General features: G+C 37.5%; 3 protein-coding genes across 4 annotated transcripts; all 3 read right to left on the reverse strand.

Moving 5' to 3' along the window:
- Nucleotides 1-123: 123 nt before the first annotated feature.
- LOC125196440 (protein FAR1-RELATED SEQUENCE 5-like) lies at nt 124-2,404 on the reverse strand. Its single transcript, XM_048094956.2, has 3 exons — nt 2,293-2,404; nt 1,330-1,874; nt 124-489 (listed from the first exon to the last, which is right to left on the reverse strand). Exons 1-3 carry the CDS (start codon nt 2,372-2,374, stop codon nt 277-279), a joined length of 840 nt encoding a protein of 279 aa, XP_047950913.1. The 5' UTR covers nt 2,375-2,404; the 3' UTR covers nt 124-276.
- A 602-nt stretch (nt 2,405-3,006) lies between these two features.
- LOC125192500 (protein tesmin/TSO1-like CXC 5) lies at nt 3,007-8,062 on the reverse strand. Of its 2 annotated transcripts, none has more exons than XM_048090094.2 (8): nt 7,501-8,062; nt 6,978-7,088; nt 6,101-6,278; nt 5,668-6,021; nt 4,753-4,859; nt 4,583-4,677; nt 3,535-3,960; nt 3,007-3,469 (listed from the first exon to the last, which is right to left on the reverse strand). In XM_048090094.2, the coding sequence occupies exons 1-8, from the start codon at nt 7,758-7,760 to the stop codon at nt 3,231-3,233; spliced, it is 1,770 nt and encodes a 589-aa protein (XP_047946051.2). In that variant the 5' UTR covers nt 7,761-8,062; the 3' UTR covers nt 3,007-3,230. The 2 variants fall into 2 exon arrangements, with proteins under 2 accessions (XP_047946051.2, XP_047946052.2); XM_048090095.2 differs by having other exon boundaries at nt 4,753-4,856; nt 7,501-8,061.
- A 784-nt stretch (nt 8,063-8,846) lies between these two features.
- LOC125196541 (cyclin-dependent kinase F-1-like) lies at nt 8,847-12,098 on the reverse strand. Its single transcript, XM_048095102.2, has 2 exons — nt 11,504-12,098; nt 8,847-9,993 (listed from the first exon to the last, which is right to left on the reverse strand). The coding sequence occupies exons 1-2, from the start codon at nt 11,996-11,998 to the stop codon at nt 9,085-9,087; spliced, it is 1,404 nt and encodes a 467-aa protein (XP_047951059.2). The 5' UTR covers nt 11,999-12,098; the 3' UTR covers nt 8,847-9,084.
- Nucleotides 12,099-15,527: the final 3,429 nt, after the last annotated feature.

Genomic DNA, 15,527 nt, shown 5'->3' on the forward strand with positions numbered 1-15,527 from the left:
AAATTCTAATTATTAATTATTATTAGTTTATATGGTTTCAAAATTACTACTAAAGAAACAATTCCAAACAACAATTCAATCTTAAATAAAAAACAAGTACTATAAATATTTTCACAAATAATCTCACCATCAAATACATTCACTATAAATATGATGCATTAATGTTATATATATACAAATAAGCAACAGGTCTCAGACAATCTCTCCTTACAACAATGGCCCTTTTAGAGTTAGCTCTACTATATGGAACCAATCTCATCCATGGATATACAAACTCTACAACTTCTTCCGATTTTCGGATTCCACTTGTTCGACGTTGTTCAGAGCTTTCTGAATCTTCTTCGATAGGGACTGGTTGTGATCTTCAATGTGCCCAACAATCATATGCAGTTGCCGCTTGTATGTAGCAGCCAACTTCTCGGAAGTTTCAGCACGATTTCTGGCAATGGCTAGTTGTAAAGATAGCTCCCGGATTCTTTCGTGTTCACTCTGAACAAATGTGAAAGCACAGCAAGATTAAATGCCAATGAAAATGGAGATGACAGACCACATGAAAATATGAACACTGCAATATTATCAGAAAATAAGCATTTTTGCGGAAGTGACTTTTAGCAGTAGACGAACACAAGCATGTACGAGGAAAAGTAATAATACCGGGAAACTAATCTAGGCCTTTAAAACTTGTAAAACTATTTTTTATAAATTAGCTGTGTTTTTCATAATCCGCATATCATCACTCATGAGTTCTTTAATTTCATTTCTCTCATACACAAGAAGATCGAATAAGGAGTAGACGAGTAGTGATAAATTCTAATTCGAACTTTAAGCATGTCATGAATTGGAGATGATATATTAGTAGTACTTATTTGTTATCTATATTACTCTCCATCCACAATTGTTCTTCGAGAGCTGCATTGGGTAAAACGATGCAAAGAAGATCTTTCAAGATGTGCTGCAAGATTTTTCAAGTCACAGCTGTAATGACAGCATAACAAACTACACAGCACACATGTCTAAAGAAGTTTTAAGGATGTGAAGATACCATATATCCAACTATGTTTCAGGACATAGACTTATTCCATTCAACGAAGAACACATTACTGAGAATGAAAGCATGAGTAAGGGGTGCAATACTCACCAGATGAAGATATGACATTCACTCACGACTGTAATGAAAGTATAATAAACTACACAGCACACGTGTATCAAGACGTTTCAAGAAGGTGAAGATACATTATATCCAACTAATTTTCATGTCAAAAACTCATTTCATTTAACGAAGAACACGTTACTGAGAATGAAAGCACGAGTAAGTGGTCCAATACTCACCAGTGACTCCAGAGCACCGCCACTCCCATACACATTCGCAGCTAAAATAGCTTGGCCAGATTTCACCGAGGGCTTTGCATACGCTGGGGCCATTTCATGATTATGCTCCTTTTGGAACCTAGAAACCTTCCATTGGCCACTATCATCGCAAACGAAAGATACCATCGCTCTGCATCCTGTTCTCGTTTCCGGCTTTTTGTAACAGACACCACTGGTATCTGCTTTATCATCCTTAACCCCTTCCTTTGAACAGCAGTAAGTTTTTGATCTCACCCTCTTCGTTCCCATAAAATAGTATTGCTTCCCCCTACGGACATTGAAACCCATGGCAGTCGCGTAATCACAGTACAGCATATACGCTTCCTCCTCACTGTACACAACTTGCTCCAACAATTTCTTCTCCAGCTCCAATATATGACCTCCATCCTGCCCCTCATTCCCATCAACCACTTCTCCAACAGAACGAGGCGGTGCAACTCCTTCCTCATCACTATCTCCACAAGCCGATCCATGGATTTCAAGGTCGAATCCAGAATTCTCCATCTCTGTGAAGTAAAGCAGAATATACTTTCATTTTGAGCTCATAATCACACATGAGAAAAACGCCATTTGATCAAACACACCAGCTACACCAAAACACATTTGTAAAATCAAATCTTCGATTGAATTTCAATAACCACAAAACAATTTTCAGAATAACCAGCTCAAAAATATTCATGATCAAAGGCTTTCACAGCATAATTGAAAAAATTGACAACATCTGCACTGGCATTTGCAAAAAAACGCGCACATCATATCAAGGAAGCGGTAATCGCTGCTATTAACAATCTACATTAACGAAATTGAAGCGGAGATAACAAAGCATAAACGTTACAGAATCAGCTCTACACACAAAGTAGGGAATCGATTGATTGAGAAACAAAACAATAAAGACCGAAACGAAAACGGAACAGAGAAATTAACCTTCAATTGAAGGCGGTGGTTGGACTACGACGGCGACGGCGGAGGTGGCGGCGGCTGAATTTGAAAGTAAATTTGGGCGCATGGTCTCCAGCTCAGGGCTCTATAGACCGGGTCTACCTAATCATCTCTTTTTTTGGGAATTTATATTTATTTTCCCTTTTCCTTTTGTAAGGGCAATTATGTCAATATTTATTTGTTTAGAATGCAAATATTTGCAGTTAATTTTAATTTGAAAAATGTAGAATAAATTATAGTACTACACAATTTGCCTCACATCTAGAGATGCCGCCGGTTCCGGTTTTAGGAAATGTGGAACCGGAACCGAACCACGAGGCTATTTCACGATTTCGGTTTTGGTTTGAAAACCGGCGGGACGCTTTTTTAAAGGTTTTTCACGGTTTTGAACCGCCGATTACGGCGATTTTAGATGATTTTCTCTCGGTTTCGCGGTTCCGCACGGTTCCGGTTCCGAAATTTTGGAACCTGAACCGAACCGAACCATGGCTCCAAAAGTGATGGTTTCGGTTCGATTTAAATCTCACGGTTCCAGTTTGGAACCGGAACCGCCAGTTATGGTACCACGGTTAACCGCTGAACCGAAAACCTTGGACATTTCTACTCACATCCATATGACAATTTCAAAAAAAATTACTACTAAAAGTTATGATATGAATGATAGACAAAAATTAGTGTAGGAAAGTTGAAGAAAAGTCATAGTATAAAAAGAGTTCTATCATAAACTTTCCAAATCATTGATGAATACAAAAAAAGTTAATTATAATTTTTATGAATAATAAGTTAAAATTTGGCATTACAACTGAATAATCATCTCCTAACAATGGGTGCAGCATCGAAGAAAAGCCGAATCTTTTTGGCTTGGAAATACATGGATGCTGCAGCAGCATAGATCTGTTACATGTCTAAATCCTACGCATATTTTACAACCCTCTTTCAGATTCTGTTCTTACATCGCCATTCTCCGCAGCCCTGCTTATTCGGGCAAAAGGAGCGTTCTTGAGAGCAGCAGAAGCCCGTTGAGGAGCACTGATTTTCGCAGCACCAATGTCTGTGTGCTGGTGTTGATTCCTACTCTCGCTTCTTGGATTTGCAGCGCCATTGCTCGATAAACCCCTTTCTACGTCTGATTCTGCTCGTGCCAAGGAAGAATACGTTGTTTCTATGTAGTGTAACGGAGCATGTGTCAGTCAGCAGCAATTCTATGGTAACTAAATGAAAAGTTACCTTTTATTTCTCCTAAAGTGATCAGCCTATTGAGACAATCTCTGAACTTTGTTAGGATGATTCTTTCCTGCTCCTCGTATACTTCAGTCGTCCTGTGCTCGAGCGGCAGCTGGGGAGATGCGTTGTTTTGAGCGTGTAACCTGTTAGGGGAACGAGCCGAGGTGAACACTGTATCTTGTTCGTCACACATTAGAGCTAAAGTGCTGGGAGACATTGGCCGTCCTTTTGACACATCAGCTCCGTCTGAGCAAGATTCGTCAGGTGCAGCTTTATCGGACTGGTTTTCAGATGAAGGAAGATGATCAGCCTGAGCCTTTTGAGCTTCGGAATGCTTCTGACTTTGAGACTCGTCTTGGATGGTCGAAGCCACTGAGGTCGAACTTTTCTGGGAATCGTCGGCTTGCTTTTCAGCAACATTTCTTTCCTCTGGGAAGCATCACAAGTTAGAAAGTGTGCAAGCACAATTGCAATGGACTTCATAAACTCAATTAATGGAGCTTTATAAGACTAGATCATCTCCACATAAGGTTACACCTTAACTTCTCTTCTTAATATAGTCGACTCTTCCAAATGCGTATATGTTGGAGGAATAGATCAACGCACAAAAAATTTCGAAACACATGCATTTACTTCTAGTTATATGTGAGAGGGGATGAATCCAATCTAAAGGAGATATGGTATAGAACAGCTAATGTGAATTGCAGGTAGTCAAGTAAGACCTTCTTAGGCAATATATACTGACAATAATCTATGCATGCATCTTCACTGGCTTACTTTTACTAGATTGTTCGTATATCAGAGACGACAGAGAGATATGCTCATGCGAGTGACAAAATTATAATTCTTCATAAGACCCCTAGCATCTCATTTTCAACTATAACTGGAATCAAATAATCAAATAACACTCCACCGCGGCCAACACACACACACGACCTTTTGCTTTTTGATGTAACATGGGAAAAACCGCCATAAGGATGTAAGAGTATACTGGTGTTGGAAACCAAGAAATCAGATGATTTAGATAAGATGTAACTCAGCACATGTGTACCTGCAAGCATCTTTGCAGCTTCTCTCGAATATACCGCAAGCACAGAGCATAGTTCCTTTAAGTCCTGGGGCTGGATGATGTCAGCTAATAGAGACCTTAAGATGCAGTGCACAAGTAAGTTGTCTGAAGAAATATCATAAAGCAATTCTTCAAACGGACGAAACTCATACCTATACGTTAACTTCAAAGAGCCCAAGGCCGGTGTACTAACTGGATGAACAACAGGAACTGATGATGATAAATTTGAAGGTACAGAAGCCTTGGTATGGTTAGCCTGCTAATAGAGAAAATTGATTTTGGAAGTCAGAATCAAACCTAGCTGTTCCACAGTATATCAGAGACGACACAGAGATATGATCATGTGAGTCAAAAAATTATCACCGAAATACAATTCTAGATGGTATATTATGACCTCCTACCAAAAAACCTACCGATACTGATTTATAATTATGCAATTCATTTCATGATAATCTCTTTTCTTACAGCATTATAGCTAGATCTCTGCAACTTTCCTTTCCAGCATTTTCACAAAGCAGAGATTAGAATCTTAAAAAAGCAGTAGATATAGCTCTTAATTTCATAGTTCATTAATTTGGTAGAATATCGGAGGATAAGGTACCAAAGATTTCGTCTGAAACACCTTCCATGACATGGCAAAACACCGGGAGTGATTGTCACTTGTAAATATGAATATGCAAATCAAGAAAATCCAACTACATGATGTTATTTGCATTTATTTCCAATACCACAATTGAATATATTAGATATCAAATCATTGGTTATTTGGTTACTAATATTGTATGGTTATTAGGAAAAGGCATATATTTTGAGGATTTTAATGCATAAGTTCTTAACCAAAGAAATATTACAATTACGTTTAAAATCTAGGTAGAATTAAAAAGTGACTCAGGGTGAGCCTATATAAACCACAAGCCCTTCAGACTTTATTGTATGAGGTTTCCAATAAAAAGTGAACCTGCAGCTAATTAGAGAGTTTTTTTCTGAATGCACTTAACACTGATCGAATTTAATTATGATGTACAGTGAAAGTTAAAGTTTAGTTTAGGTGTAAGAGCAAAGTTTACCTGCGGTAACTGCCCAAGCCTGTGAACTGGATCTTTTACGGCCGCTCCAAAGTAAAGATCCTGACCTTTCCGCTTTTTCGTCAGTGGGGGAGACCCATAACCAGATGATCCAATAGCGCCGGTGATGGCAGCATTCGCTGCCTGCTGGATAAAGGCAATGTTGTTAACATGATCACCGTGGAAAAGAGCTTGCCTCTCTTCGCTTCCTTCAAAATTTTTGCAGTCCATGCATTTACAATTTTCAGAACAAAGAATATTTGCTTGGAAGCATTCACAGTACTTCTTAAGACATCCAGATTTCTTGCAGTGGCATCCCTTATTATGCTTTCCTGAAACAATTTCACCAGCCTCCTCCTGCATATTTATAAAAATCAATTGATCATGCCATTGGAAATGCATCCCGACAAGAGGGAAAATCGAGTTTTGGCAATACCCTGTTATCCCTAGCTCCATGAGGACTGCTAGCAATTTTTGGCCTGAAAGCAGTTGGATTGCGCTCCAAAGTAGCTTCAACAGCTTCTCGTCTAGCAGCATCATTTTCGACATTGTTGTGACAGTTCACACAATTGCAACCATCACAATAGACTCCAGAAGCAAAACATTCACAATACCTGACCATAAATTGTAAGATAAGATATCACATTATTACTCCGTCCCAGCAAAGCGACATACATTCATAAATTATAGGGATAAGTAAAATTGTTAGAAATAAAATTGGAGAGCATGAAGTACACATAATAGGTTCTTTTCAGTTAAAATAAAATTGGGAGCACATGAAGTACACACATAATACTCAGTAATCTTTCAGATCCAAAGTGATAAGGTATTGAAATGAACAACTTTTAGTTAATTCTTTCCTAAGCTGAAAGAATAAACCATAATCTTTGAACTATGTTCATATGGTAAGAACCACTTAGTCAAACATTTTCTTATGCTTATTGATAACGTAACTTGATAAGCTTCGGTACAAGAAACGCATGCATCGAGCAGATGCTAGATTACACAGCAAAACAAATTGCATATCACTGAGAGCTCTAATTTGAAAATAGAATTCAACAATATTAAACTAATGATAAGGTGTGCTATATCAGTTAACCAGTGGAATTAACACTGAAGAAGAAGCATATATCCCAAATTTTACTATGTTCCTCGACTAATTGAAAATGTGAGTAGGATAGATGCATATTAAAATATATCTGGGGAAAAGAATGCTCTTTGAAAAAGAAACATATTCCCCCATATTTTACTGTGTTCCTTCTTCACACAGTCATTTGTCGTACTAGAAAAGATGAAAATCAATAGCTGCTTACAACTTCAAACACCGAGAATGTTTGCAATTACACTGCTTTTGCTTCTTTGGGGTACCATCTTTTATTTCATTCGCACTTTGCGCAGGCCGGGATCTTGGTGATTCAGGTTTCCTGAGGAGAAAATAAAAGTATTTAATACTACATTTCAAAAAGGAACTACCTTACCACACAACAAACTCTATTAACAGCCATTTTTCATATCTTAATCACTAAAAAGTGACTTATTGTTCGAGCTATATGCCTATGCTGAACTGCAAATGGCCACAAGAACATTCTGTGAACAAATTAACAATCAGAATCTCACACATCAAATTAACCTTTTCGAGTAGGAACGAAGGATTCCTAACATTTAACCAAAACATATGTAGATAAGTTGCACCAAATAGAATGCCCCAATGTAGCAAACAAACACGAAAGGCTAAAACTTTAAAATCAATATCCAAGAAAAACCTACAATTTGCAAAAACAAATCATCTCAACCTCCAATTTCAACAACTAATTCGCAGTTCAAAAGGCGACTCACGGAGGAGGGCGAACGGAAGGATGAGAGGGCGGCGGCGGAGGCGGCGGCTGCTGCATAGTCATGAACAGCATCTGCGGCGGCGGCTTCACTGAATGCGGCGGAGGAGGAGGCTGCTCCATCTTCGACGCGCCGCCGCCAGTGAAATCCAACTGCCTCACCAGCTTCCTAGCTGGGAAATCAGCTCCTCCCGCCGTCGCCTCCGTCTGCGGCGGCGGCGGCGGCTTTTTTGGAGGGAAATCCTGTCCCTCTCTCTGCTCCATCGAAGAAGGTAAAAAAGGGGCAACCAAACGAAAATCCGACGATTCACAACAACAAAAAAACGATAAATCGAATAAATACTACTCCAAAAACCACCAATTTCCCGAGAATTCCACCCAATTTTTCAAAAATCGTATGCTATTCAAATCGCCGAAACGAAAAGCAACCTCAATTGAGAGGAAGCTCGATCCCTAGAAAAGCACATAGACACACACACACACACGCAGATTGAAGAATTCCTCTAAACGGATTTCGCTTGTTTTGATTCCGCTTCCTCCCTCTCTAGCTTAGCTTTTTCAAAATTCAATTTTGTGAGGTCGGATGAGCGTAGATATCCCATCCAACGGTGATCGTGAGTAGTTCTGGATCGACGGTCTGAATTCATAGAAGGTACTCAGCTCTGCTCTCCGCCGTCGATCTAAAAGCCCTGTCTTTTTCCGATTTTTAGACATTTTTGTCATGCGCTCGCCACGTCATCGTATTGGACACGTGGCTGGATGTGAGTGGAGGATTGTGGGGAGTTATGGTGGTACCGCGGCAGGGAAGCTCTCCTGCCCTAATTTTGATGAGATTCTGTTTCGATGAAATAAAAAGAAAATGTAAAAAATATTAATATTATGGCGCAAAAGAGTCTGCGACGTCGTTGACTTAGTGAATGTGAGGAAATTGGTATTTAATTATTGTTGCTCTATTTATTATCCTTTTAAATACGGAGTAATACTCTCTGCAGAGGTCATTATTTTTTTTTTTTCGACATGAGATTTTTTGCAATAGTAGTATTTTTTTAAAATTCAGTATAGAGTAACGTTTTTATTTTTAGAGAACATGTTACTTTAAATGTAACGTTAAAAAAAAGAAATGAGTCATTTGATTATTTAACTATCGATTGATCAATAAGACAATAAGTCAATAACTAACTAAGTGAATACTCCCTCCTATCTAGATTTAAGTATTATTTTAAAAAATTTATTTGAAATTATATGTTATAGATGAAAAAAACCACTAAATTTGGGTAGTCATGTGGAGTAAAATTCGAAAATTAACTTTATTTTGTTTTAATTATGTAATTTTTTTAATAAAATCTGAAATGAGAAAAATAAATAATAGTATTAAGTGAAATGTTTTACATAGTTCATGGATTGTGAGTGTATAACTATAATTATAATAATGCTTTAAAATAGGTGAATAATCTAACCAAAAACACTTAGTAGACTCGCACAGTTTCTCCAGCAATTTCTCACTTTCAAGTATGATCATAATTTTCTTGAGTCATCCACAAACATACATTAGGCTCTTCTTCGAACCACAGAGGCCGATCTTCGTTTATCAAGAGAAGCGAATAGAGAAGCCGTTTTTGGTGCCAGTGACAAGCGACGGGCCAAAATCCTCAAAATCCGAATCCGATCCAAGACCTTCATAATCGTCCCAGGAACCCTCATCAGCACTCCCGTGTCTAGAGGGAACCCTCAAATCAGATATAGGAACCGGTAAAGGTTCTTCGTTCAAATACTTATCGTGAAGCAATTCCATCGCGGTTGCCCTGCTAGCTGGGTCGTAACTCAACAGCTTTCTTACAAGAAGAATCTCATCAGGAGATCGATTAGCAAGGCACGCTTCTAAACCACTGGGTTTTTCAACTTCACCGAACGAGATTATATTGTAGTCTGGGAGATGCACACAACCAGGCCATGCCTCTTCAGTCAAGTTACCCAAAATGCTAAAGATTTTGCCCAACTGATCAATATCCGAAGCGCCTGGGAATAATGGTTCAAGGCTCAGAAGCTCACCAAAAATACAGCCGAGTGACCACAGATCAACCTCCAGCCCGTAATTTGTGGAGCCATAAAGTAGCTCAGGGGCTCTAAACCACCGGGTGCCAACACAGGAGGTAAGGGAACCGTTCTCATCAACCTGGCCCTTCTCAGCTTCATAAGAATAAGAATGGAAAGGATCTTCGAGATCACTTGTCGTGCATGTAGCAAGACAGGAAGTAGCTCCATCGTGAGTTACACTTTCTTCGTCACCATCATTGGAAAACTCACCCATTCTGAGGTCTTCTGGCTCTGCAGTCCCCTTTTCACTGCTCTTTTCCACATGCTCGCGAGGAAACTGACTGTCTAATCGGTCAGCAGTTTCTGATGATTGAGGAAAAGCTGCTTGATTTGATGAAGGTTGCTCGGCGAACTGATCATAAGCGCCCTCGTCAAGAAATCCAGGAGCAAGAAGTATCCTAGCCTGATGATAACCAGGGAAATAAATGAAATTTCAGTGCCTATGTAAACAAAGCAACTCTACGATGACATATATGGCTCTTAGTAATAAATTTACAAATTTGAAGTGGTCAGTCGGTGCCTGCAGTAGAGCTAACTTCTTGACAACATTATACAATCAAGAATTCGCCGCACACTGATATCTTGTTCAATGCAGCACATTCATAGCAACCTTAACAATCAATAATATTGAAAAATAACCAAATGTCAGTCTCATCTATTTAACTTTAACCAGCAATTACTTAATTATCAAGCTGCAATAGTTTGAATATGTTATGAAGTATTAGAAGAGTTAGTAAAGCAACTCGTAAAACTAAAAAAAAATCAGAATGCATATCACTCCTCTAAACTTGTACGCCGATGAACTCAAAGCCAAGGAATTGGCAGATCAGTATCAAACATCATCTAGGAAAATTAACAATTCCAGACAGAAACTAGGTTTTGCATTCCAAGTTCCAACAATACGGGGTGCTCCAGCTCCTTGCACCAAACCTGTTCCGCGGTGTCATCATGGATCAGATTAGGGAGACTGCCTCACTGTTCAGGCAATCTAATTTCTTCCCGATGATTCTTATAGGTTTAAGCACATAACAGATTTCTTGTTGTGTATTTTGTTCAAGTAACATTACAGTTAGATGCAATTGCAATTGCAATATATTAAAACTTGAGATAACAAGTGTAGCATGATTCACCAGAAGACATACAAATAGGTTTGAGGGGCTAAGCAGATGCATGTGACAGCATAATAATTGTGAATCTTCTTATATGATAAACTTCTATATTATCCAACTCACAGTAACGAGGAGCTAATGAAGAGCATGCAATTTCCATAACATGATTAGACAGAGACCAAAAGGGATTACAATAAAGATACAGAAATAACCGTTCAATTTCATGAGTGGCAGAGGGAGATCAATGGAATAAGGATCAGTTGAGAGTCCTGAGACCCTCAAGAAAAGCTACTTTCCTATAGACTACATATTAAAAATGTATTCCCAATCGTCCTAGATCACAGGCAACGAATCTCTTCTCACTCATAATGCTACATTCCCTTTAATTCAATGCAGTTGAGAAACTAATCAGTCAGCCTTGCCAAGAGTGGGAAACACTACGGAATGAGAAGTTAATCGAAATAACGAATGAATATGCAACCATGACCATGAGGCACCACAACCACTAGTTCGAGTTACAATCAATGAAATACAAAAGCTTCAACGCCTATTCCAGAAATACCTAATTTCAAAACCATCAGAAAATCTATGTGGATCACAACAAGTCAATTAATTTTAGGCAATATCTATGTGCTGGCTGAGTTGCTTGCCTAGGTTTTTAGCAGTAAATTCATTATCAAAGATGAAATGTAGAGACACTGAAGATAACCAATACACATTCTATAGTAGCTTTTAATTTCAATAAACACTAGAGCAATGAATTGAAAGGAAAATCCCTAAATTAACCTATCAATTCATCTATACCTGGCCAAAATCGGCGATTTTGAGGATTCCGTCGGCGGAAATCAGCAAATTGGAGGGCTTCAAATCCCTATGAACAACGGAATTGCGGTGGCAGGCGTCGACGCCGCGCAAAATCTGCACCATCCAGCGCTTGACCTCTCCGACGGTGATCCCTCCCTCCCAGTCCTTCTTGGCGGAGGTGACGACGGCGGCGAGATCGGTGGGGAGGTACTCGAGCACGAGGACGGCGTCTTCGTCGTCGCTGCAGAAGTACTCGTGGAGGAGGACGACGTTGGGGCAGTTCTGGAGCGTCTGGAGGGCGTCGATCTCGCGGAAGGCGGACTGGTAGTCGTGCACCTCCTTGAGGGCGACGGTGGCGGAGTCGCTGCGGCGGCGGGCCTTGTAGACGTCGGAGTAGGCGCCGGAGCCGACGCGCTCGAGGATCTCGTACTTGGCGGTGATCTCGCGGCGCGTGTGGATGCTCCAGCTCTTCGACGGCGGCTCCTCCTCCTCCATCGTCGATCCTCGATTTCGAGCGTCGGTGTAGTGGTGGAGGAACTAGAAGATCACTGCCTCACTGTCACGTGACTTCTCGCTGCTTCTCACGTGCTTCTTTTCGTTTCGATTTTTGCTTCTTCTTTTTTAAATGGAAATTTTGCTCAAAATATCAAAATTAAATAAAGAAACTAATTTATATTTATATTTAAATAGTTAGAAAATGGAGCTAGAATAACGATTTAAAGTTAGTTATAATCAAATTTCGGCCTTAATCCGCAAACCCGGTCGAGCAGGATTAGTCGGATTCCGCAAAAAAAATGGATTCGGTACACCTGTGGTTAACAAAAAAAAAAAAGAAGAAGAAGTTAGTTATATGAAAGTGGAGCCTTGGGTTTACTGAATTCAATTTGGTCGAAAAAATTGATTTTTTGAATTATGAAATCTGTTCCAATTCAATCCGATTTTTTTAAAAATGTATTAATATACGTAAAAATTCAAAAGTTCAATGCCAAAATTCCAAAAATTTGAAAATCTTCTGATAGCAAATTCCACAAATTCAAATAAGAGTATCAAATATAATTAGAATTGTAGTACAACATGAATATTTATATTTATTAGGTTTATGATTATAGTATATTTTAAAATATCGGATCCGACCCGCTCCAATCCAAACATGTGAAAAGTTTTAAAAAATCGATTTATATAAAAAAGTTGAAAAATCCTAATTTGATTTTAAATTTTAGTTTGGTTCGAAAAGATTTTTGGATACTTAAGCTCATACACGAGCAGTCGCCGCCTACTCACACTATCCACGACCAAGGGCAAGTGTTGAGCTTTCGCCCCCGGGGCCCATAGAGGTAGCCCAACTTGTTGGGCTCGTTAATGCATGTGGAGTCGTTTGATCTCCGTCGTAATATCTTTAGGAGTAACAACTCACTGGTAAAGATATAAAAAAAACACAAGGCTTTGATATATGCCTATATTATGCCTTGTCTCTTTTGATATAAAGAATAATTTAATGACTTGAATGTATTATAGTGATTTGTGCAATAAATACTAAGTTGATACACGAAATATAACTGAAAAAACTTTTTCAGAAATTCATTTTATTTATTTGTTCCTATTGATTTATATACAAATTTACATGGTAAGTATCAAGTTGAAATGAGGTTATATATCCTTGTCAAATTGCTGCTTAAACCTGTATCAAACACGTACATAGATTTATGATTGTTCAGATTCTGTAAAGAATATTAAAATATAAAAAGCTTGAACATTAAAATTATTAATTCAATTAACTAATTAATTAGAAGAACAATAGTCGCAGGTACCATGAATCCAGCCCAAAACTTTCAATTAAGCTAATGCTGACGTGTATCCTTGACTCACTAATTACCAATTAGGGATTAATTTGGGATCAATAGGTAATTAATTAATATTTTACTATGGCTAAAGTTTTTTCTTTTGACTTGCTAATGATTTTAAGTTATGAGTTTTAATATTTGTGAGTTGTAATAAAGAAATTTATCTCATGATACTTTCACTGATAAATTTGTGAGAAATTAATTAATTATTGTCAAATATATATAGATGCTATTACTTTGACCAATATCAGTGAATATTATTTTTGTTTATACTACGCTAGCATTATTATAGTATAGTTTTTGTCTTTTCTTTTCCCTTTGATTAGACAAAAACCAAAGGAGAATGATCATATGATTCTAATTCAATTTATAAAAACCCCACCTTCAAAAAGCTAATTCCCACTCTCCTAGTGTACCATAAAATAATAAGAATATACTCGGTAAATGAAATTAATACTAGGCACCATAATTTCGTTCATCGACTGAATCATAAAGTCCAAACTACACCTTTTAAATTGAGACTTTTAATTAATTTAGAAATATTCACTTTTTTGACCTCATCATTTGGATTTTTAAGAAGATAACCCAATATAGTGGATAATACTAGTACAATGCAAAGATTAGAAGAAGAAAAACCTCTAAATTCTATTTCCATTAATGTTTTCGGTATCTTGATGCTAGTTAAGCAATGATTTATATTTTTTTTAATACTATAACATTTGATTTTTGAATTTTGTTATTGGATTTTTAAATTTTTGGATTTTGGTATTGAACTTTCCAATTTGTATATATTTTTTATGCAAATTTAGATTTTTCGGATAGGACGGATTTCACAGTTCAAATTTCATAATTCAGATTTTCGAAAAATTTTGATCGAATCATATTCATTTTTCATATAAAATCTTTTGACCAACTGTTTTGACTGCAACGGAAACCGATGGTTTAAGGTTGAGTTCGTGACAACATGTCGCTATTTACGGGCCGATTATGGGCCAACCTCTGGGATAACGCGACCTCCGATTTCGACCCCGCAACTCAGTTCCAGAACCGTAAATAAAATAGCGATGATAGAATTTCTTTTTTTAGAAATATATCACTTGGAGTATGGTAAAATAAAGTAGTAGCAATATTTTATAACTACTATTTCTCATCACTTAACAAAGCAATTTCCTAATCAATCACTAATCACAACTTAAAATCACCTCCTATCAACCTCCATTAATTAGCTCACTAATACACTCCCCCTAAACTAAAAAAAGAAACAAAAACTCCTACACACACATGTATATAAACTCATCAAATACATCCACCGAAGAATATAATGGATGAAGAAGATGAAGATGTTCAATCAAAGAAGAAGCCAACGTAGTTGATGGTAAATTTTTTCAGCTTAAGAGGGATATTCTTGATGATTGTGCTGACAATATCCCTCTTGATTCTACCGCTCATTCTGCCGCCACTGCCGCCGCCGCCGTTGATCCTCCTCCTTCTCCCCATCGCCATCATGGCGGCCCTCGTTTTCTTGGCCTTCACTGCCCGTTGCCCGAATTAATGTTGCCGTATGAGAATATGCGAAGTCAAAGAGTACGTATATATATAGAGCGTTTGTTTCTGTTTATTCGTTAATTTCATTACTCTTTTATCGCTATTTCTTTTCTAATTGTTGCTCGTGATTTCTTAGTTTGTAAGACGTTCATCTCTAACCAATTAGTCGGAGGTTCAAGTTACTGAAGTACTAATTAATTTTACAATAACATAAAATCGATGTAAGTTGGTAAAATAATAAAACTAGACCGTTGATTTTTAAATAATTTTTAAAATTAATTATGTCAATAGCAATTTTAAAACATTAAACTGAATTAAATATATAAAATATACTAATAAATAACATTAATATGGACTAAACATATATAATGCTCATCAATGAAATTTACATTTATGAAATGATAAGTTTTTATGTGATGCTCTATTGTCAAGTTTTCTCTTGAATGTTTTGTTCCACCATTTTGGGATATAGTATTTTTATTGTAGCCTTTTGGGCAGATGCAATGTATCTTCTTTTATATTATGCCCTAATTAGATCATTAAATTAATTAATTGCACTATTTTATCTAGATGTCATTTTCATTTTCATTAGTGTCGAAACCTAATTTGTCTCGCAGGTTGATGAAAATACCCTTTGT

The sequence above is a fragment of the Salvia hispanica genome, chromosome 4, assembly GCF_029641045.1.
Source record: "Salvia hispanica isolate PSC_SH4W2 chromosome 4, Shi_PSC_v1, whole genome shotgun sequence".
NCBI classification, from domain to species: Eukaryota; Viridiplantae; Streptophyta; class Magnoliopsida; order Lamiales; family Lamiaceae; genus Salvia; species Salvia hispanica.